The 20,557-nt window shown below is 49.4% G+C and overlaps 8 protein-coding genes and 2 non-coding genes across 10 annotated transcripts; 6 read left to right on the top strand and 4 right to left on the bottom strand.

Annotated features, from left to right (window-relative positions):
• Positions 1-348: 348 nt before the first annotated feature.
• Aspvir_001509 (histidine phosphatase family protein) lies at positions 349-1,711 on the top strand (the record flags this gene model as incomplete). The annotated part of the gene is made up of 5 exons (XM_043266629.1): positions 349-494; positions 542-689; positions 745-963; positions 1,029-1,271; positions 1,322-1,711. The coding sequence occupies 5 exons, from the start codon at positions 349-351 to the stop codon at positions 1,709-1,711; spliced, it is 1,146 nt and encodes a 381-aa protein (XP_043122564.1).
• Positions 1,712-4,228: 2,517 nt separating this feature from the next.
• Positions 4,229-5,182, top strand: Aspvir_001508 (phytanoyl-CoA dioxygenase family protein; the record flags this gene model as incomplete). Its single annotated transcript, XM_043266628.1, has 1 exon — positions 4,229-5,182. One exon carries the CDS (start codon positions 4,229-4,231, stop codon positions 5,180-5,182), a length of 954 nt encoding a protein of 317 aa, XP_043122563.1.
• A 483-nt stretch (positions 5,183-5,665) lies between these two features.
• On the top strand, positions 5,666-5,746 carry Aspvir_001507. Its single transcript has one exon. It is a non-coding gene; the product is annotated as a tRNA-Ser (tRNA).
• Positions 5,747-6,252: 506 nt separating this feature from the next.
• Positions 6,253-7,022, top strand: Aspvir_001506 (uncharacterized protein; the record flags this gene model as incomplete). The annotated part of the gene is made up of 2 exons (XM_043266627.1): positions 6,253-6,784; positions 6,859-7,022. 2 exons carry the CDS (start codon positions 6,253-6,255, stop codon positions 7,020-7,022), a joined length of 696 nt encoding a protein of 231 aa, XP_043122562.1.
• Positions 7,023-7,114: 92 nt separating this feature from the next.
• Positions 7,115-7,185, bottom strand: Aspvir_001505. The gene has a single exon. It is a non-coding gene; the product is annotated as a tRNA-Gly (tRNA).
• Positions 7,186-7,945: 760 nt separating this feature from the next.
• Positions 7,946-10,851, bottom strand: chsA (chitin synthase I; the record flags this gene model as incomplete). The annotated part of the gene is made up of 5 exons (XM_043266626.1): positions 7,946-7,960; positions 8,022-8,519; positions 8,568-8,969; positions 9,023-10,657; positions 10,717-10,851. 5 exons carry the CDS (start codon positions 10,849-10,851, stop codon positions 7,946-7,948), a joined length of 2,685 nt encoding a protein of 894 aa, XP_043122561.1.
• A 1,689-nt stretch (positions 10,852-12,540) lies between these two features.
• On the top strand, positions 12,541-13,203 carry ltpA (tyrosine protein phosphatase LTP1; the record flags this gene model as incomplete). The annotated part of the gene is made up of 2 exons (XM_043266625.1): positions 12,541-12,610; positions 12,671-13,203. 2 exons carry the CDS (start codon positions 12,541-12,543, stop codon positions 13,201-13,203), a joined length of 603 nt encoding a protein of 200 aa, XP_043122560.1.
• A 244-nt stretch (positions 13,204-13,447) lies between these two features.
• Aspvir_001502 (demethoxyubiquinone hydroxylase family protein) lies at positions 13,448-14,221 on the bottom strand (the record flags this gene model as incomplete). The annotated part of the gene is made up of 1 exon (XM_043266624.1): positions 13,448-14,221. The coding sequence occupies one exon, from the start codon at positions 14,219-14,221 to the stop codon at positions 13,448-13,450; it is 774 nt and encodes a 257-aa protein (XP_043122559.1).
• Positions 14,222-14,805: 584 nt separating this feature from the next.
• On the top strand, positions 14,806-16,834 carry Aspvir_001501 (RNA polymerase-associated protein; the record flags this gene model as incomplete). The annotated part of the gene is made up of 4 exons (XM_043266623.1): positions 14,806-15,011; positions 15,101-15,852; positions 15,916-16,055; positions 16,112-16,834. The coding sequence occupies 4 exons, from the start codon at positions 14,806-14,808 to the stop codon at positions 16,832-16,834; spliced, it is 1,821 nt and encodes a 606-aa protein (XP_043122558.1).
• A 658-nt stretch (positions 16,835-17,492) lies between these two features.
• Positions 17,493-20,148, bottom strand: Aspvir_001500 (uncharacterized protein; the record flags this gene model as incomplete). Its single annotated transcript, XM_043266622.1, has 7 exons — positions 17,493-17,685; positions 17,774-18,099; positions 18,198-18,319; positions 18,377-18,930; positions 18,993-19,317; positions 19,376-19,523; positions 19,582-20,148. The coding sequence occupies 7 exons, from the start codon at positions 20,146-20,148 to the stop codon at positions 17,493-17,495; spliced, it is 2,235 nt and encodes a 744-aa protein (XP_043122557.1).
• Positions 20,149-20,557: the final 409 nt, after the last annotated feature.

Genomic DNA, 20,557 nt, shown 5'->3' with positions numbered 1-20,557 from the left:
GAGCCGATAGTGGGCTCACCTTGTACAATACTGAAATATACATTTCTGGACGCATCCGTTTTCCCTACAGTTACCAAGTTGGGTACCTTCAGAACGTGCCCTTGTGACGTCTTCTATTTCACCTGAACATCGACACGTGTATGCGTCCTTTTCCATGAGTCACAATTGATCATTGTCAACCACCTACACTAGGCAATTAACAATTTCCCATCCTTGTCACAGTCTTGTTCTAAGTGGGATGAATTGGATGAACGTATGAATATATCTGACCTGGTCCAGTCTGGCTGGCGATTGATTGCCCCACACGCAGCAGAGCCCGCGGCCAATGAAGCGCACGAGCACTTGGAGATGGTCCCCCTGCGTCCCTCCAGAGCTCGCCCACCGAGGCAGGGCAATGAACTAGAATATCAGCCTCTACGTGAAAGCGAAAGGCTGAATTCGAATCATCCTAGGGCACTTAGCTTCCAACGGTTCTTTCAAATCACTTTCATCATGTACGTGCTCACACCTCGACGCCTTTTCCCCCACTAACACCATCCAGACCATTACTGCTCGCGATCACAGTCATTGTAGCTGGCTTGATGATGATGGCTGAATCAATTACATCTGAGTCGCATCTGAGACTGAGCACTGTGACCGGTTATTTCTCGCAAGATGAGTCGGCGACTAATCCGGACACTTTCGATTATGTGAGCTGCTATCGAAATATTAGTATCACCTACTGACCCAGCCGATGATGGCCAGCTCACATCAAACTTTGGCCTAATATCTCGAAGCTACGACTCGGACGCCGAGTTTGATCCAGACGGCCGCAGAACCCAATGGGAGCGATTCGAGTACCAGATTAACAAGCTCAATGCAGAGAGTGGCCCTGAGACAAGCTACAGACTGCTATACCTTGGCCGACATGGAGAGGGATACCACAATGTCGCCGAGCGTCGCTATGGCACAGAAGCATGGGATGTAAGTATTTCGGCCGACACTCCTCTACCTGAGACTGCTTATAGAATCTCGATTAATTGTTCTAGTGCTATTGGTCCCTTCTCGACGGCGACGACAATGGGACTTGGGTGGACGCCCGTCTCACTCCTGTGGGCATAGCTCAGGCGGAAACCGCGCACCGGGCTTGGGGGACACAGATCGAGAACAAGATCCCATTCCCTCAATCGTACTACGTGAGTCCGTTAAATCGATGCTTGGCTACAGCTAGTATCACGTTTCGCGGCACGAAGATGCCGCATACGGAGCCTTTCCGCCCCGTCGTCAAAGAGGTTCGTCTACAATGTCACCTTTCATAAATCATGGAAACTTACATCAGCAGCTCCTCCGAGAAACAATCGGCCTTCACACCTGCGACAGTCGGTCATCAAAAACGGCCATACTAGCCGAGTACCCCGAGTACATCATCGAAGATGGCTTCGCAGAGGAAGACCCCCTGTATGATCCAAAGCTACGGGAGTCTGACACCGCGCGTGACGCTCGCCTTCGCGACTTACTCCAAAACATCTTCACTCACGACAAAAACACGTTTATCTCTTTGACGGCGCATTCGGGCGCCATTACGAGTATCTTGCAGGTCACGGGGCACCGGAAGTTTGCGCTCGCGACGGGTGCTGTCATTCCGGTTCTGGTCAAGGTAGAGCGTGTGCCTGGGCCATTGCCGAAAATGCATATTGATCCTCCTTCGACGGCGCCGATTTGTAAAAATTGATTCCAAGCCGTAAGAAGGTTCATGATGATTTTGGCAGAGGCATGATGGCCTATCATGCGCATCGTCTATTGTATATACCCAGATAAAATGATATCCCTATACCAAGCTAACATGATCTATTAAAGGCACAGTCAACGCGAGGACAAATCTTCTTCTGCTTTCGGGGTTCAGACCATCTCAGGGTCATAGTAAAGGGTTGTAAGAGCGCGAGTCAAGGCACAGTATTATTGTAATTGAATCAACGTCTTATTTATTCAGGGTATGGTGAATGCTACTCAGACGTTCTCATCGAGACTGCATCGACATTCACTTAAGCCAGGATCAGATTGTGAATGAACAGAATTGATTCCTACGCGCTTCTCATGGATACTCTCGGTTGAAAGGCTCTCCTTGTAACGAACGCCCTTCTGACCTTACCTCATGTGCTGAAGATATACCCAGAACCGCCGCTCTGGCTGTGGTTTTCAAAAGCTGCAACGCCCTGCTTTCTGTTGAGACACCTCGAAATCCACCGTCGGATACATCCTCATTCTTGATGGGTGACAGTTTTGAAGACGACTTCACCACAGACGTTACCACTTGTCGTATCGTTGCTACTGCAAAAGATGCCATGGCACATTGAGGGGGTCGGCAATGCCGTCCTCGCCTGGATACTCTTTGCGACTTGTAAGCCTCGGAGACCTCCTTTGGACAAACGCCAATCAAGGCCGTGCGAACAACCTAGTGGCAATATAAGCCAGTCAGGCAAATTTCTCGTCGAGCCGTATATCCTGTAAGTCTATAGAGGCCAGACGTTACCTTACCGCCGCAAACTCAGGCTTATGCCGGAACCTAGTGATCGACGTGTTTCAATGGACACACAATCATCGAAGACAAGTCCTAATAGCATGGCTGTAGCTTCTTCCTCCCCTCACCACGCGTCGCTTGGGTCCTGCGACAGTGATCATTAGAGTTACCATGCCCACAGTGCTGAAAAATGAGCAATTATTGACTGATTGTGTCGTAAAGTCCGCCCTTCAACATATGTTGTGCTTGCTGCTTGCTGCCTGCCCGCCCGGCTCCGCAGCCATTTTCCTTAGCAATGTCTGACAATTCAGTTCCTTCTAAGATGGACTGGCTCTGGTGAGGAACGAAACCGGTGCTCTTTATTCGGAGCGGCGTTTGTGGAAGAGCTTACCACCCACCCCGAGGGAAGAATCTCCCAGCATCGCAGTCGAATAGTCGACAAGATGCTTTATGTTGGGCCTGACCCAGAAAACCTCTACACCGCTGGTGATCCCCTCTGCTGTGCTCTTCTGTCCCACAATATCTCGCACTTCATCCTTACACCAAAAATTGCAACGACGAGATTGGTCCTATCGAACCTCGAAAAAAGAGCCTCCTTGGACTTGATTCCATAACTGCTATGAAAGCATCTTCGCAAGAGGACAGGATCCATAGCAAACGCCGTTACCTCACATTAGACCTCACAAAGGGACCAAACAGACTCAGCAGTTGGTAACTCGTTGGGAAAACAGATTTAACTCATATTGAGAGATAATACATCCAAAGTGAGTTACTGATTATAGACAGCAATCATCTTGAAACTCAATGTAACAGTGCAGTTAATGCACGATCCCTCAGACATGGCATCATGCATCTCTTCACAGCACTTGAATTCAGATATCAATCATTCCAGATTGATAAGCAAATGGCCATGAATGTTGATTCGTGTATCAACAGACTTATACACGAGGGTCTGCTGGTGAAAGGACAGTCATTCCCCTAAGCATGGGCAGGCTGATATGTTATACAGAAAATGGCAACTGCTTGATTAGATACGCCATTAACCATGGCACTGTCTCCTGAGATATCCATCTACTAAAAACTAACATAGTATCTCTATACTACAATTGAAGGAAATGTAGGGAGACTGAATGTATAATGATGAAGCTACCTAGTATGTAGTATCTCTGTACTACATTGAAGGAAATATATGGTGGAACTGAATGTATAATATCATAATGCTAACTAGTTCGTGCGTATAATACAACAGGAACTAGTGGAGATGGTCATTCACAAAAGCCTCTCTTGGGCGTGCTAATATTTCAGTATGGCTACTGTAGGCTATTAACAAAGATGCCTATAAGCTACTTATTCATGCACAGACATAGGATACAGGGGGAGTGGCATCATTATTCTTATATGCCATTTGATCCAGCCCAGAAAGGAAATATGTTATTAGTTAAGATATGGGCATGCAGGGATACCATGAGAGGGGCTGGGTTCAGAGGGTATCTGTGGGTATTCAACACATATAATGGTATTTACAAATTAAACAATGGTGTTGATTCATATTCTATCTTTCTATTTGCTGTCAACGTGTCATGATCATTGATCAACTCGGGCATATCCGACTGATACTGATAAGCTCACTATTTAAGCATCATTTTCCCCGCACTTTTCCCCTCAGCACATCCCACTTCTTCCACTTTCTTCCTGATATTCTTTCCAGCAATCAATCTCTACGTCTAAACCATGGAAGGCCTCACCCTCTCTCAACTCACCTTCTTCCATGAGAACGGCTACCTCGTCATTCCCGACTTCCTCTCCCCAGAGGACATCACCTCCCTCCTAACCGAGACCAACAGACTCCTCGACGACTTCCCACTAGAATCCCACCCCCTCACCAAATTCACCACCGGCGACGACGAAACCAACAAAAACGACCCCCATGTCGGCGATGACTACTTCCTGAACTCCGGCGACAAGATCCGCTTCTTCTTCGAACCGGACGCCTTCTCCACCCCTGACCCCGCAACAGGCAAACCCACCCTCCTCAAGCCCAAACAGCAAGCAATCAACAAGATCGGACATGCGCTACACTCGCTCTCCCCGCCCTTCGAGAAAGTCTCCCTGAGCGCACGCAATGCCGCCATCGCCAAATCTCTGGGGTTCGTGGACCCGCGCGTGCTGCAGAGTATGGTGATCTGCAAGCAGCCCGGGATCGGGGGCGCGGTGCCGCCACATCGGGACTCGGAGTTTCTGTATACGAGGCCGCCATCGGCCGTGGGGTGGTGGTTTGCGCTGCAGGATGCGGGGCGTGGGAATGCGACGCTGGGGATGTGGAAGGGTTCGCATCGGCAGGGGATCAAGCGGCGGTTTGTGAGGAAGATCGGGGAGAATGGGAAGGTCGTTGGGACGGAGTTTGTGGAGAACGATGGGCCTGAGGTGCCGAGGGGGTCGGAAGGTGACGGTCAGGGCCAGGGTCAGGAGGTCAAGGATGAGGATTTGGAGATTCTGGATATCAAGGCCGGGTCATTGGTGCTGATTCATGGGAATGTGCTGCATATGAGCGAGAAGAATACCAGCCCCCGCAGCCGGTTTGCGTATACCTTCCATGTCATTGAGGGTGCGGACGGTTGGGACTATGATGAGAGGAACTGGCTGCAGCCTCCGGAGGGCGGGGAGTTTTCCAAGCTGTATCGGTAGGAGACGACCAGGAATTGTATATACCTTATCCTTATATTTGTTCGAGGTGGCTTCTTAGACAGCTGAAACGCCAATCCTGCATATACTTCCATATTGCGTCCAATATCTTGCCGGTAGGGTTCGCACACACGACGTAAATGGTGTGACCGTTTCGCTGGGGATGCCACTCCAGGTATTTGCCAGTGGGTATACAATCAAGTGGTATGCGCTGCTCATGTCTGGATATCATGCAGCCCGTGCCATGCTTACCCAGACTCAGTCTATACAAGCCAGTCATTCTGGGTTGTGTCTGCGCCACAATCATCGTTTAGCCGCTGATCCTTCTGTAATGTTCCCTGCAGGTACGGCAGCAGGCTCGATCTCCATTTGCCCATACCCAGTAATTGAAACGTGGAGGAATATGCCAACGAGTCAACTATACTACGACGTTGTCCATCTCCTTTGCTGATGAAAATAGAATAGGAAAGCAAGACTATAAGCACAGTCAGTGTGCCCGAGTGGTTAAGGGGAGTGATTAGAAATCACTTGGCTTCGGCCGCATAGGTTCGAGTCCTATCGCTGACGTTTCTTTTTTTTTTTTTTTTTTTTTTTTTTTTTTTTTGTTCATCATTCTCTACAGCTGACCCCTCGGGCTATCGCATCAGAATCTGGAGTACTAGGCGCACTTTGTTTGATTTGCTGGGTATACGGAGTAAAATGTGCTCATACAAGGCGATTCTAGGCCAAGAGTAGCCTTAGTAGGTAGTGACCATACCATTGGGAAGACGGACCATCGTTCCATCATGACACGATATTAGCGTTAAATGCAATTTCTTTATTCCTACTTAATTGCGATGATTCAGATGGGAGCACTGGCGTCTTTGATTTTTATCAGGAATTTAGCTCCTCTGTAGAGAGGTAGATGGATGCAGGATGACATATCCTTTGTCCAACCCTTATCTTATCAGATCCTCCGAAGCGGCGCATCTCCGGCCATTCAATCATCTTATCTACCCCTGACAGCTGTCACCCAGCTCTTATCTACCTACCCATCGTCGGACAAATCTCCAACGGAGAAACCTACGTGGGAAATGGACCCCGACGCAAGTGTACCGGTCGACGACCCATCCGTCCTCAACTATGTCCTCTCCTTCCTCCTCGTCGGCGTAGCATGGGGCTTCACGACGCCGTTCATCCGTCGCGCCGCAGCGGACTTCAACGCACGGCAGGAAGCACTCCAGAAACCACAGTCACCGACGGTGCCACAGACACAATCAGCACAGTCCACCACGGAAGAGCAGGAGCTACAGGATCAAAGCCACCCCGCAACCAGCACAACGAAGAATGGAGATGAACACGAAGAGGAAGAAGAATCGGAGTCAGGAGAGGAAGACCAGCCTCTCACACCGAATGCGCGATCAACAACGGCAGCTGCAGCTGCAGGAGGTAGCTCTCCTGTCCCGGCGTGGATGAAACCAAAGTCCACATCCTCATGGCTCACGACCAAGGTCGTGACGGTCTTCTGGACGGTTGTCAATCTCCTCCGCACGCCGGCGTACTCCATCCCGCTTGTTATCAATCTGACGGGGAGTATTTGGTTCTTTTTGTTGGTTGGGAAGCATGGTTTGTCTTCCCTCTCTCACCACTCTGTGTCTCTCTATTTTTTCAGTATTGTGGTCCCTGCTGATATTTCATAGAATTATCGTTAACAGTCCCACTGGCGAATTCAAGTGCATTCCTCTTCACCGTCATCGGGGAGTGGTATGTCGAGCGCAAGGTCATTGAGAAAGAGACGTGGTTGGGTATGGCGCTTGTCCTGGGCGGCATTGGGATCTGTGTGCACTCGAAGAACCAGAGTTAATTGGCCATAGTCCAGTGTAAATAAAATGCAGTAAATAAGCAGATTCAGATATAAAAATGATTGGAGTAAGAATGGCGGGTAAAAAAAGTAAATGCATCATCCGTGAATCGAACAMGGGCCTCGTCGATGGCAACGACGAATTCTACCACTAGACCAATGATGCTTCTTGGTAAGAAAACTGTCTTAGTTTGGTTTTATTAAGCTTTCTCAAGTCATGACGTTTTCCCGTAACGCACTGAGTACCCCTTCACAAACCTATATCCCTCGGTGGAATAAATGTAAACCTCGATCATTTAATAAGGATTGTTATTCAAGGGTGAAGCGAGGTTAGAAATGAGGATAGAATCGGAAAGACGAATCCTTAAAATCAGAAGCAGGGAGACCAATATCACCAGCCGGGGCAAGAACACGTCAAGCAGGGGAGAGTCCGTCAGCAAAAGGATCATGGATATAGAACAGGATAAAATCATATGTACAGCAAGGGTATCCTCCAATAATGGGGCCAGGATGGAGTCTATGGGAAACTGAGAGTAGACGCCAACATCCAGCCTTAAGGATAGATCAAAGAGAGACGAAAGGACACTGAGTGAAGGCATAGCATGAGTCATTGTCTAGATGTTACATCTCAAGTACAATATAAGCGTAATGATTACACATCCCATACTTAACACAACACCACACATTGTATGATGCCCTGTATGGCCTCCCGAGCAAAATGGTATCTACATCATACATCGCAATCGTCTTTCAACGAAGCAGAATCAAGCAAATAAGCACCAGGAGCATCATTGACTGCTCCATATCATAAAACATGTCTTCGTCATCCAAGGTACCATACTGAGCCCGCAGTGGTATCATGGCCGAACGTCGGTATAGAGCCGGGGGCATACATCACAGGGGAAGGAAAAGCTAGAGGAATAACATCAAACGCCTCGGAACTGTACAAATGGTTAGCGTCCTGGAAGCAGAATGCAAAACGTCGAAATGCCTTGAACATACCATACGAACGATCAGGAACCACATTGCCCCGATGAATTTGAATATCGAGAGACCAGCCACACTCCAAAGTACGACAGCCATGTAGATCGTGGCCCTGGTATCATCCGTCGTACTGGTGTCGGTGCTGAATCGCTCCAGACCAGCTGCGCTCAGCACAACAGCGCCCAGCGCAAAGTTGCAAAACACCCAAGCGAGCACGACCGCGCTTCGGAACCCTTTGTAATAGTCGGCCTGACGTTCCTCTTCCGAAATGACCTTGGTCTCCTTGGGCGGTTTCTGTGCAAATTTGGCCAATTCTGCCTCATACTGCGCGTTAAGATCTCCATCGTCCTGGGGAATATCAACATCGACTTTTCCACCGGGTTTCGTGTTGGCTGAAGGCAGTTTTTCGGCCTTGTCGTCTCCCTTGGTACCCCATGTGATGTCGTGGGTGTTGCAGAAGGCGTAGATATTGAGCACGTTAATGTACGTTGGCGTAAGCAGCATGTATTGGATAAACTGATACATGTCAGATTCATATTAGCCAATGTTCGGAGGAGATCTTACGGAGGTGAACATGTGCCAGGGGTCGAAGAAGATAAGTGAAGCCAGAAGCCACATGACATAAGTCGACCCCAAGGAGACAAAGATCGAGAAAAATTGGCTGTTGCTGAACAATTGCCCGACGGTAAATGAACTATCAGCAACTTCCGTCTGAATAGATTTAACAGTCACAAAGATTGCTGCAAAGGTCAGGTAGATCATGATGCCAATCCAGAAGTAGACCATGGTCATGTAGAACTTGTTTGAGCCGCCGGGACGGTTGCCGAGGGCCAGAACGAAGCAGGTCACCAAGGTCGCAAGATAGAGCCACTCGAAGACAACTCCCAGAACTTTACCGGTTGTCCCGAGGAGAGTAGCGTCACCAAGGTAGGTGGTGAGAATATGAAAGACCAAGAAGAAGTTGCCCTGCGATTCACGTTAGCATTGGCTCGTTCTGCCAAGAAGAAGACGGCACATACAATGTTGAACCATGCAAAGATCATGTTGATAGTCTGGTAGATGAACTCAATCAACAACATGAACTTGCGCATGAAGCTGTGGTCGCTTCGCCAGATCTGGTAGAAATGGGCGATCGCATAAACGGCAGCAAAGAAACTTCCGTTCAGCCATCGGCGCCGTTGTAGAATGAATTCCGCCATTCGATCAGGCACATCGGTCTCTCCGGTCGATGACTTGACATATTGCAGGAGCCAGCGGCAGTTGCGTTTTGTCACAATCTCAAAACACAGAATTCGATCCTCGGCCAGGTACATGTTGGCCGTGAAGATACCGGCATTGGCGCCATGCATCTTTTCACCCAGGAAGTAGCGCTCCAGTGGACCTTGGCCGTTCTTGTCGTTCTGTAACGCGACGTATCTGTACGCAGAAAAAGCACCAGGCAGAACCGAAATGAAACCAAATGCTGATTCCAGAGGCTTATCCAGGATGTTGCTGAGCTTGTATTCGAAGTTCTGCCCGGCCACCAACGGGTTGAGCAATTTCTTGCCATGCGACAGCATGACTTTAATCTCACCACAAGCTCCTCCGCACATGGGCTCGACGTCAAAAGCCTTCCATAGCTGATAGATGGAGTCTCGACCAGGCTTCGTTCCTGCGTCCAGAAGCACACAGATATTGGGGTCCAATACACGGCCAAAGGCCTGGAAGAACCAACGATGCGAGTTGATCTTCTTCTGGTTCTTTTCCTTCAAGCAGAAAATCATCTGGACTGGGCAGGCAGAGCGCCCTTTCAAGTGTACCTGAGTTCCCTTGAGCTCGAGACCGACCTGCGTAGTATACTCGTAGATATGTGCTGTCACGTCCTTGCCGTTCACCTGCTGCTTCGCGATACCATCCTGGTACACACCGAGACCGGCCAGCACAGCCCGTGTCCGGGGGTTGATCTTGGCACGACCATCGCTGATGACGCAAACGACGATCTTTTTCCATGCGTCCTTGCCCCAGGTTTTACTTTGCGTCCGATTGCACATGTACTCGATGTTCTTGAACACGCCGGTCAATGTTCGAGCGAAAAGGAAGTCGTCCTCGTTGTACATGGTAATGACGATGAAAAGCTCGGTGTGTCGAGGCTTCGCGAACAGTTTCTGGCGCAGCGTAAACCGTTCCTCGTAAAAATCAGCAGGATCGCAGGTTGCCGCCGAGTAGCGCATATGAGTGAACTCGTCACGGCCAGGAGGTTCCGCATGAGGAACTTGACTGAGCAGCTTCGGCGCAATGGGACAGTCCAGGACCAGGTTACCGTGGAAGAGTTGTACTTCCTTGACCGTCTTCCAGCGTCGTATTGGCGCCGGACTCGGAGAGGGCGCAGCCGCAGGGTCGTCGTGGTACTCATCACTGTACGGGTCCGGACCGAACGGGTTATCAGGTTGTAAAATGGGCACTCGGTCATCTTGGTAAGGCTGTTGTTGCTCGTGATACTGCCCTATATCATAATCATCTTGCGGCGTGACTGTTGGCTCGTAGGGTTGGGTATAGTATGCGTCGTGATGAGCTTCCGGGTTCACAGCATATTCGTAGCCGGGATATTGCTCAGGATGACGTTGCTCGTAGGCTTCATTATGACCGTAGGAGTTGGGAATTCGTTCTACCGAGTACTAGTATCTCGTGTCAATCTCAACAGTCACAGTCGCTTCGTCTAGGATGGTGTTCTCACAGTTGGCTGCTCCGCTAGACGGTCGCTGGAAGGCATCTGCAAATGGTCATGCACGTATGGATTATCGGACAGCTGGTAAGCGTTCAAAGGCTGGCCGGGCGACGCCGTTCGATCGTCCAAATGATGAGGGTTCATGCTGGGAGAGTGATTGCCATCCTCCCCGTGGTGGTCTACAGAGCTCGAATGTCAGTTGGAATGGCTACCGAATTGAGCTTGTGATGACCAGTGTTAAAGCAAAATACGAAATGGAAGGCAGAAACAATTGCAGAATGATCGCCAGAAGCTTGCGCAATGCCAATGGAGGCTAATCTCGTCAAGTCGCTTTATCGGGGGCTATGTTTCAGAAAGACAGTGAATGCGGAGATGCGACGGATCCCGCAGCCCTGCAATAACAACAGCGTAACACGGACCAAAACAAATTCTGGACTAACCTAAGCGATTATAGGACATTGTGAGGATAGGATCTCCGAATCTTGATCGTTTGAATGAGCTACCCCTTTGTATTCCTGGCAAGGGGTGTCTGATTGGGAATGCGCCAAGAGCGTCGGTGGAATGAGGTCAAGCGCCCAGTCACTCGATAATTTGTTGGGGCTTGCGGGGAATTTGGCGACTTCCAAGACAGATGGCAGGGAAGGGAATGAAGAGATCAAGGATGCTGAGCGAATAAAGGTGCTTTTTCATCTGTCAACTGCTGCCTGTTGAGCGCAAAACCTGTGACGCCACTAGTGGTGGCTGTAAAGGATGGGGGACTGGGGAGGACAAGAAGGAGAAGCAAAAGTTATAAGCTGAGAGTGAAGGAAAAGAGGCTTTGCTTGGCTGGCTTTTTTCTGCGTTAACCAAGAAATCAGAAGAGACGGATGATCACTCTTCTTGGATGTCAAAATTCGGGAGAATAATAATACCTTGATGATGATGAGTAGAAAAGTGCACGCACTGTTTACTACTTAGGACTAGACTACGGAGTATGCCCCACAAAGTGACGCAGCTATCTGATATGCTTATCCTTTCATTCATAGTAGAAGGCTTCTATAAGTCCCTGTTTAATGAGAAACCTGCACATCTGCACCATATATCATGCAGCTGCAGAACATTGATTTGCATGTATCTCCCTCACCTTGATCCAACCATCAAAATCGACTTCGATTCATCAATCAAGCCGTGGATATAGTTGCCTTGGTCCATGGGCTATAGTGGAGAGACTGGTAGTAATCCTTGGTCACTGGGCCAACGGGAAACCAGTGTGCCTGTCACTGCCACAGCGCCACACCCCCAATGCGCCCGCCTATGGCTCAGCTCTCTAAAAATAAACGTGCGCCACACTGTGATTTATCACTAGTTGCAATCGAAGAAATTGATCGTATTCATGGTAATAAAGATGGCGACAGTAATGATTGTTTGAATAAACGTCACAGACACTTGGATTTCGGGAAAAGTCCCTATTTGTTTGAACATAATCATGAATTCGCAGGAATATATAAGATGCTGAGCATATTAAAGAGCTCTACCGCAAGTTTTCTTGAACCACAATTGCAAATTTTTACTCGTCCCAGTAGCTTAGGCATCAGTATTTTATTCTATCGGGGACGATCTTTCTCGTAGCTCCATATCAACCAAAAGCTTCGTCATAGTATGCACTACTCTAAGTCTCTGTTCGATGAACGGGTGGATGTTCAATAAGAATGCCTTGTGGCTGAAGGCGGTGCAAAGCGGCAGAATTCTTATCGCTGTGGCGGGGTCTGCAACATTTTAATCGGGGATGTATACATGCTCCGGTCACAGTCGTTGCTCAATCACCAAGGAACTTCTCATCAGATAACGATAGCAATGACCGCCGCCAAGTCTCCTTCGCCCGGAGACAAAGTCAATGTCTTCTTCGTCTGCCTGGGGAATATCTGTAAGCACGAGACCTCCCGCCACTCACCTCCGGACTCCAATCTAATATTCCCCTCACCAGGCCGCTCCACCATGGCAGAAGGAGTCTTCCGCAACATGGCAAGTAGCCATCCATTGATAAATGAGATCGATTCCGCAGGCACAGGAGCCTACCATACCCTCGAGCCCCCCGATTCGCGCACCATGTCCACCCTCCGCCGCCACGGCATCACAAACTACGATCACGCGGCGCGCAAGATCACCAAGGATGACTTTTTGAACTTTGACTATCTCCTAGCGATGGATAAATACAATCTGCGTGACCTACTGGATGTGCGCGAATCGGTTGTTGCTTCTTTGCGGAAGTCTGGAGGCCCCAAGGGTACCCGGGCGTCGAGCGGAGGTGCCGGCGCGAAGGTCGCGGAGGTGAGGTTGTTTGGTGATTTTGGGCCGGGCGGTGTTCTCCATGACCGAGTTGGTGGGGGAGAAGTTGTGCAGGATCCTTATTACGGCGGTGTTAATGGGTTCGAGGAGGTTTATCAGCAGGTTGTGCGGTTTTCCAAGTCGTTTTTAGAGTATTTGGAGAAGAAGCAGGGCTCCGAGGTTGAGGAGTGATTCCTGATCTTTTGAGGATGGCATACTGCGTTCTTGCATGTTGAGTGATACCCGATAACATATAGATATGATTGATCAATATATGACTTGAAGGAACTGGAGTTCTAAAATCATACTTGCCGCACCGAGCTTCATGCATGTATCATTGTTTCAGATAGTATAGTACACGTGCAATCATATTGCACAATTGGCCGAAGGTGACGGACCTCAAGCAACAATGACCATAAAGTGCCTAGCCATCTCTTCATACCCTTTCACTGATCTTGATGGCCGCTCTACAGCCCAAGCGGATCACATTGACCAATGGATCATAAGGCTGCGCCTCTTTGGCATCGTTCTCAACGGCATGATCCAAATGCTCTAGCTCCTCATCACGAATTCGTCGGAATGTTGCCAGCATCTCCTTTAGCTCATCATCAAGCTCCTCTCCCCGGCTCTTCGCATCTGCCTCCCAAGATAAAATCTCCCGCACTTGGTCGTTATAGTGAGACCCAATCTCCATCTCCACTGCCTCCGTACAAGCCATGGCCGCCTCCCGGCCCATGACTCCCGTCGACCACCCCAAGAAAGTCGCTGCTACTTCCCAAATCGGATACATAGCCGTCGGGCGAACCCGGTGCTTTGCAATAAGTTTGTTAAATGTCGAGAAGTGTCCGGCTTCTTGGTCATACATGTGCTTCATGAGGGGTCGGAGGTGGGGATGCGAGCGCACGACCTGGGGTGTTTGCGCCGTATAGATGAGCGTTGCGGCAAGTTCGCCGGCTTGGTTGACTCGGAGTGCGCTGTCCAGGTACTCTCGTTGTTTCTTGCTCAGAACGTATGTGGGCTGAGAGGATCCAGCGGCAGAATTCTGAGAGGATTGTTGTGCACCATCCGAAGGATTAGATGCTGCTGTAGAGCTGTGCCGGGGTCGACTCTGGCGCAAAATCGACGGAGCGAGAAAGTCGAGCATCAACGGGGATGTTGACCGAGGGGATCGGCTGAGAACGCATCTTCGAAAGGAAGATAATGAATTCATTCTGTGTATGGTTTAATAACATCAAAAGATACTCGAGTAATAGCGTTAAGAGACAATCGAGTGGACAAATTCATCAACGATTATAAGCATGAGACACTTATACACCGGATATCCCGAGGTGGTCCAACATGGCCGCAGACTCGCGCTTGCGGCCTTCTTGGCAGGGCATCAATCTCGGGGCCTCTGGGGCCGGAATGTCATGGACGAACCAAATCGTGCGGATGCCGCCGTGCACTCCGTCCGATCGCTTCTCTTCACCTCAAGGCCATCCGTCCTCTTTCATTATTCACTAGTAATCCGCCACCCACCTCCATCCTCGCGACCTGCTTGGGCTTTCTTTTCTGTCGCGAGATTGTTATATACAGCTGGCTCCGCCCTAGCCAATTATTTGATTAATTTATATATCGGTGCCCGTGTTCAAATCCCTAGGGTCGAATCGCTGAGGTCTTCGCTGTGAATTGCGACGGTGAATTAGGGGGCTGTCGCGTACTCGAATCGGCTTTTCCCTGCCTGCGCTCTCCAGCCATTCTATTTTGAGTCGAACGCCACCTGGTTTTCAGTGAAAGTTTTGCACGATATTCACTATGGCGGACGATCTGGATGCCGAGCTGCTCGCTCTAGCGGGCGACTCCTCTGACGAGGAGTCATCACCACCCCCCAAGCATAATTCTGAATCTCCTGCTCCTTTAGCCTCTCCGTCATCAGCCATGGCACGAAAAGGAACGGCGAAACCGATTAAAAGGAGCAAGAAGTCTCGCAATGATGACGGTGATGAGGAGGATGGCGAAGTGTAGGTTTGCCGTTGTCTTCGTGTTCATTTTGGCCTCAGTTTGTCCTTTGCGTGAGGTGGCTGGGAACTGACAACACTGGCCCCACCAGGTCGGATGCCGGATCTCACCATTCACTCGAGTCCGCCAGCATGTCCGAATCTGACGCCGCCTCCGATTCCGAGGGAGCAAGTGAGGATGCTGAAGAAGATCGCGCAATCTTTCCTTACGAAAAACTCTACTACTCTGCCAAAGACAAAGAGGAAATCATGGCGTTGCCGGAAATCCAGCGTGAACAGATTCTCTCTGAACGAGCGCAAGAGGTCGACCGACGCAACCAGGACCTGGCTCTTCGTCGTCTCTTAGCATCCCGCGAACGTGATGAGGCTCGGCGGGTGAAAAAGTCCAAGCGAAAGGCAAGCGTGGCGGATCTGGAAGAAGGCCAGCGCAAGAGCTCGCGGCAGAAGACCACACTTGGCGGGCGCAAAGTTGGCGAGGCTTCTGAGGCCATTGAGGCATACAAGCGTCAGCGTGAGAAGAAGGGCAAGCGCGATGAGCTTCGTCGTCGTGATATGGCTGCTGGTGAAGCAGCTCCAGCAAAGGACGAAGCACCGTCGGACAAGGATGCTGAAGGGGAAAGCGAGGTCGAGTGGGATAATCGCGAACGCTCCCCGTCTCCCCCCAAGGATGACCCGCCTGCGGACCTTCGTGATATTCAACGCGCTCGCGTGGGACGTACCAATTTCGCACAAGTTTGCTTCTATCCTGGATTCGACGAAGCCATTTCCGGATGCTATGCTCGAGTAAATATCGGACCGAACAGAGATACTGGTATCAACGAATATCGTCTATGTTTGATCAAGAGTATGTGACCCTTTATCTCTATTCTAACTGCACCTATAGACTCGTCGTACTGACCCATTCCAGGATTCACAGAGGGACGACCTTACGCCATGGAAAGCCCGAACGGTCGGTCGTTTGTGACGAACCAATACGCTGTTTTGGCGCATGGGAAAGCAGAGCGCGAATTCCCTTTCATAGCTTGCTCTGATTCACCCTTTACCGAGGTAACTTTTCATTTCCTTGATCTTGAAGCCCTCGTTATTATACTAACGCCTTTCAGGTGGAATTCAGTCGCTACCGCCAGACCATGGCAGTTGAAGATTGCAAGATGGCCACCAGATCAATGCTTGCCAAAAAAGTAGCAGACATAAACCGTTTAATCAACCACCAGTTTACCAAGGAAGAGCTGAACGAGAAGTTGCGCAAACAAGGCTCCCTGGATAACAAGATGCGCACCTTTAAGCGCCTTGAAACCGAGAAACAGTTAAAGTTGGCTAGAGCTGCTGGTGACGATGAGGAGGTGTCGCGATTGGAGAAGGAGCTGGCGGAGCTGACGGGACCAAAGCTCGCTTTCAGCACGCAACCATCGAGACCTCGCACGGAGAAGTCGGATTATGAGCGCCTCGCCGAATTGAACCTGCGCAATCAGAAACTGAACACCGAAAGCGTGCGTCGTGCCCWGCTCGAGGAGAGAAAGGCGAGTCGGAAAGCCGCTGCAGCAGTCGCGCGTGGTGAAGCTCAAGCCAATCCATTCATGCGTGTTCGAACCCTTGCCAAGACCCATTACGATGCCAATGGGAATAGCCTGATACCGGACCCAATTTCCAGCCGTGGTGGGACTCCTGGTACAGGGTCTGACACGCCGTCCAAGGCCGGTACGCCTAAGCCTGCCGTCACTGCGCAGAAGAAGCAGTCGAAGGGTGGCATTGCCTCGATCCGTCATCGCAATATGGACGACGAGAATATTGCGGCCCTGGATTTGGAGTTGGATATTGAAATCTGATTGTGACCATATCCATCATCGTTGCGATAATTTTCATTGCCGGAAGAGCATGATGGCTTATGAAGAAGACTTTGAACCGGACATGACTTTTTGATTGAACATAGGCAGGTGTTACATCAGATCAGCGTCGGTTTCTGTATTTTTGCTACTACGGGCGGGCTTTAAACATTGGCGTCATACCACACCTAGCATGGGAATTTGTATTTATTACCAAGAAACCATTGAACATGACAGATGCAATCAGCATCTCTGTGTCTAAATTGAAAGAAGAGTTGAGGCTGGAACAGAACGCCAGCGTTTGCTTGTACGTTTTTCATGATACACCGTGGGACGCAGAGAACAAATATTTTGGGACGACAATCCATGCTATACATAATAATTGTGACCTCAGATCTACAGCTTCTGACAGCTCCAGGCCTAGCAAACCATGATTCATGTTTATAGGATCAGACGGACTATTAGTTCTACCTGACTAGAACCTATTATACATGAGCAGCTGATCTATGCATGTTGTGTAATGATCATGAATGAAAATTTGTGTCTTTATATAGTAGGCAGGAACTTGTACTCAATCTCAAGCTATACAATTTCTCAGGAGTATATAACACAACATAGATAAATTTCACAGTGGAGAATAAATAGCATCTTATAGCATACCTTAAGCATTAATATCATCAAAGAAAATATAATCAAACAGACCATTTGAGAACACTCTCTTCAGATCCTGCCTTTGCCAACCTTGCGTCTGACCAATCTGTGCAAGCACTTTATTAAATTTGGGGATTACATCGCCATAGCACTCTTCCTTGAGATACTCGCGGAAGGGCTTGCCATCCACTTTGAACTGTTGCCTGTATAAGAGATGCCGTTAGATAAATATCCTGGAGCGAGACACTTGCTGTGGTGCGAGTGCGACAGTGAGAGGGACGGGTAACCCACCATTCTTTAGCCCAATGGGGCCGGATGTTGAGCTTTTGCCCCTTCCATTCTCTCAGCTCCATCCATCTGTCGAGGACCTCCTGCGCAAATGCATCCCAATACTCGGTGACCGATTCTAGCGTCAAGACCTCAATTGAGGCTGTGCCGAGACGATTGCCGCGCTGAGGCGCCATCAGCACATTACTGTCCCCCATAATTCGCAACTCGAGAGGCAAGCGCATTGGGCACTTGTCTGTGTGTTCGTACGCCTTGATGATTGCTTCCCACCAGGCGTGTTGGACGATGGTGAAGTCGGGTTTATCGAGGTTATCAGATTGATGAGGGAGCTGCAACATGTATATTTAGCGAATGCCTGACCTGGGACTAGTCGACGGATATAGTACTATAGAAAAAGAATAACAGAGAAAAGAGTCGATCATCTTACGGGTATCTCAAGTTCCATATCCCGGACACGTGTGTTTTGAATCGCTCTTCTGAAGTGAAGCGCATCGGGGAGCCAAGCTTTGATTTCTTTGCCGGCAGGCAGGGAAGCCATGCCTAGTCTCGCTGTATTTTCATAGGATTAGGTGGATCTCTCGAGTATACGAGTGCAGTTGCACTTACAAACTGCAGTAGTCCTTAACAGTGGCAGTATTTCCGCAGTATTTGTGTCTTTGGCGAGGTATTGTAGAGCCTCTATAGCAACAGCCTGAAGCCATTGCACTGCGATTTCTTCATTATCCGGATAGTCCTGCACACCTAGAGGATCAGGAGTAGTGGACCATGTATTGATCCAAACTTCGTCAGAATAGGGGAACCAGAACCACTCTGCGTAGTACTCTTCGGCAGCCTTCTTCTCGAATTCTTCTTGGGCACGCCGGATCTGCTCGGGCGTACGAGGCTGGTTGAGCGGTGGAGGGACGCGCGACCGAAGGCTGTCTGGAGGCGGTATGGCATCGATTACTGCCTGCTTCTGAGGTGTCATGGCCGCGTATGTCATCTTGTCGACTACGAGGGTGATATGGGTGACGACCCCGAGCAACCCAAAGCAACCGCTGGCTGCAGAGAGAAAGTCGTCATCGGCTCGGGTGATGATCTGCAGCTTACCATGCACATCCACATACTCGATGGCATAGACGAGGTCACTCAGTGTCTTATGTCTGATACCAGCTCCGTGGCTAGGTGGATATCAGCGTGTGGCTTGCTTTCGGTCTTCAGAAAACGGGATCATGTCACATACCAGATCGGACCATTGCTACCACCAAAGGTAATCTCTACCATAATCACATTAAGGGGTAACGTTACCCGCTTTGTCTTTACACACCAGTATCGAAACTGCTCGTTGGTTGTCGCGCAGCCCACCCGGACGAGTGACTTGGTCGGATCTTCTTTCAAAGGGCCTAGTTCCGTGATTGAATTGAGCAATGTAGGCTTGTCCCCAAAAAGAATGGGACAAAGAGGATCAAGGGATTCCACGTTGGGAAGTTGTGCTGCCTGGTGTAGACTCAGAGTCGATATGAGCATACATCCCTTGTCACGAGCAAAAACTGGTGACCAAGAATGGCCTAGAAGAGTATTAATTTCAGTCATCATGTAAAGCTGTACCCAAGAGACAACACGTACGATAGCCAGACACGCGAACTCCCAGGTTGTTATTTGCAGCATATAGAACGATTTGCTGTATTCCGTAATTTGTCTTCGGGACGCATGTGTAGACGGGCTGGTTTTCGACGGTTCGTCCCCAGTTAGAGAACTCAGCGCCCTCATAAGTCTGTCGGGTTATTAGCAACATGAGGTCTGGACATATGGAGGAAGGGGGTGCGGAATACCAGAACTGGGGTTGAGCGCTTGGGATCCTCAAAGAGGCCTATATTAACTGTCTCTGGTGTCGTCTCAGCGCGTAGGTGGAACAGCTTCTCCAGCTTGTTCTTGAACCTCTGTTCCCACGCTTCTCGGCCACCTTCGACGTTTCGGGGGAGAGAAAGTTGAACCTGATTTGCTCTCTCCATATTCTGGAAACCCTCACGGGTTGCTCTGGAGCAGCCGAAGTCAAAAAGGTGAGCAATTTCGTGCACCTTGGAGTTTGCAGTGAACGCCTCGAGCATTTTACTCTGGTTGGGAGTACATGTTCCGAGCAGGTGCGTCCATAGATCTCCACGAGTCGCTTTAAAGCTCTGGATGATCTGCCGAATGAAATCTTCATCTACCACTTCGCTATCTTTTGCCCAGTTCTTCTCAAAGAGGGCATTTGGGATATTTGGGTTCGCGACTGGATCCTCGACCAGATCCTTTATCAGCCTGCGAAAGAGGTCAACCCGGTTCTGGACGGGAGGTGCAGTCTGCAACTTGGCGAAAGCGTCCTTTACAGAGCTGGGTTTATCGCCGCTGGAATCCATGACTAGGTCTTAAAAGAAATTACTCGAGTGAAGCCAGGCCCAGAGAAGGCGAAAAGTTCTTGATTGAATGCTATGTTCACCAATATCTGGTGTGGGCGTCTAGAGATCCGTCTGCTCGGTGATCAGGTCGAATCTCAAAGTATAAATACATAAAAAATGGTAGAGCAACGCAGACAAAGAAAAGATCAGATGATCCAACATACATCCATGATACAATCTGAAGGTTTAGATGGCAAAGTCTGACCATGAGATCATCTAGTCAAAAGACATTTGGTACCAGACTGCCGAAGTATCCGCATTCATCAATATCCGCATGCATCAACTCACGAACCATACGGCGATCATTAAGCTTAACATTGTGGTGAAGCTTAAATGTGAGCAGATTGGCCTTTGCAGTCTAGATTAGTCT

This window comes from Aspergillus viridinutans (assembly GCF_018404265.1).
Source record: "Aspergillus viridinutans IFM 47045 DNA, scaffold_1, whole genome shotgun sequence".
NCBI lineage: Eukaryota > Fungi > Ascomycota > Eurotiomycetes > Eurotiales > Aspergillaceae > Aspergillus > Aspergillus viridinutans.
The sequence above is the reverse complement of the archived record's forward strand: the minus strand, read 5'-3'. Positions and strand labels throughout refer to the sequence as shown.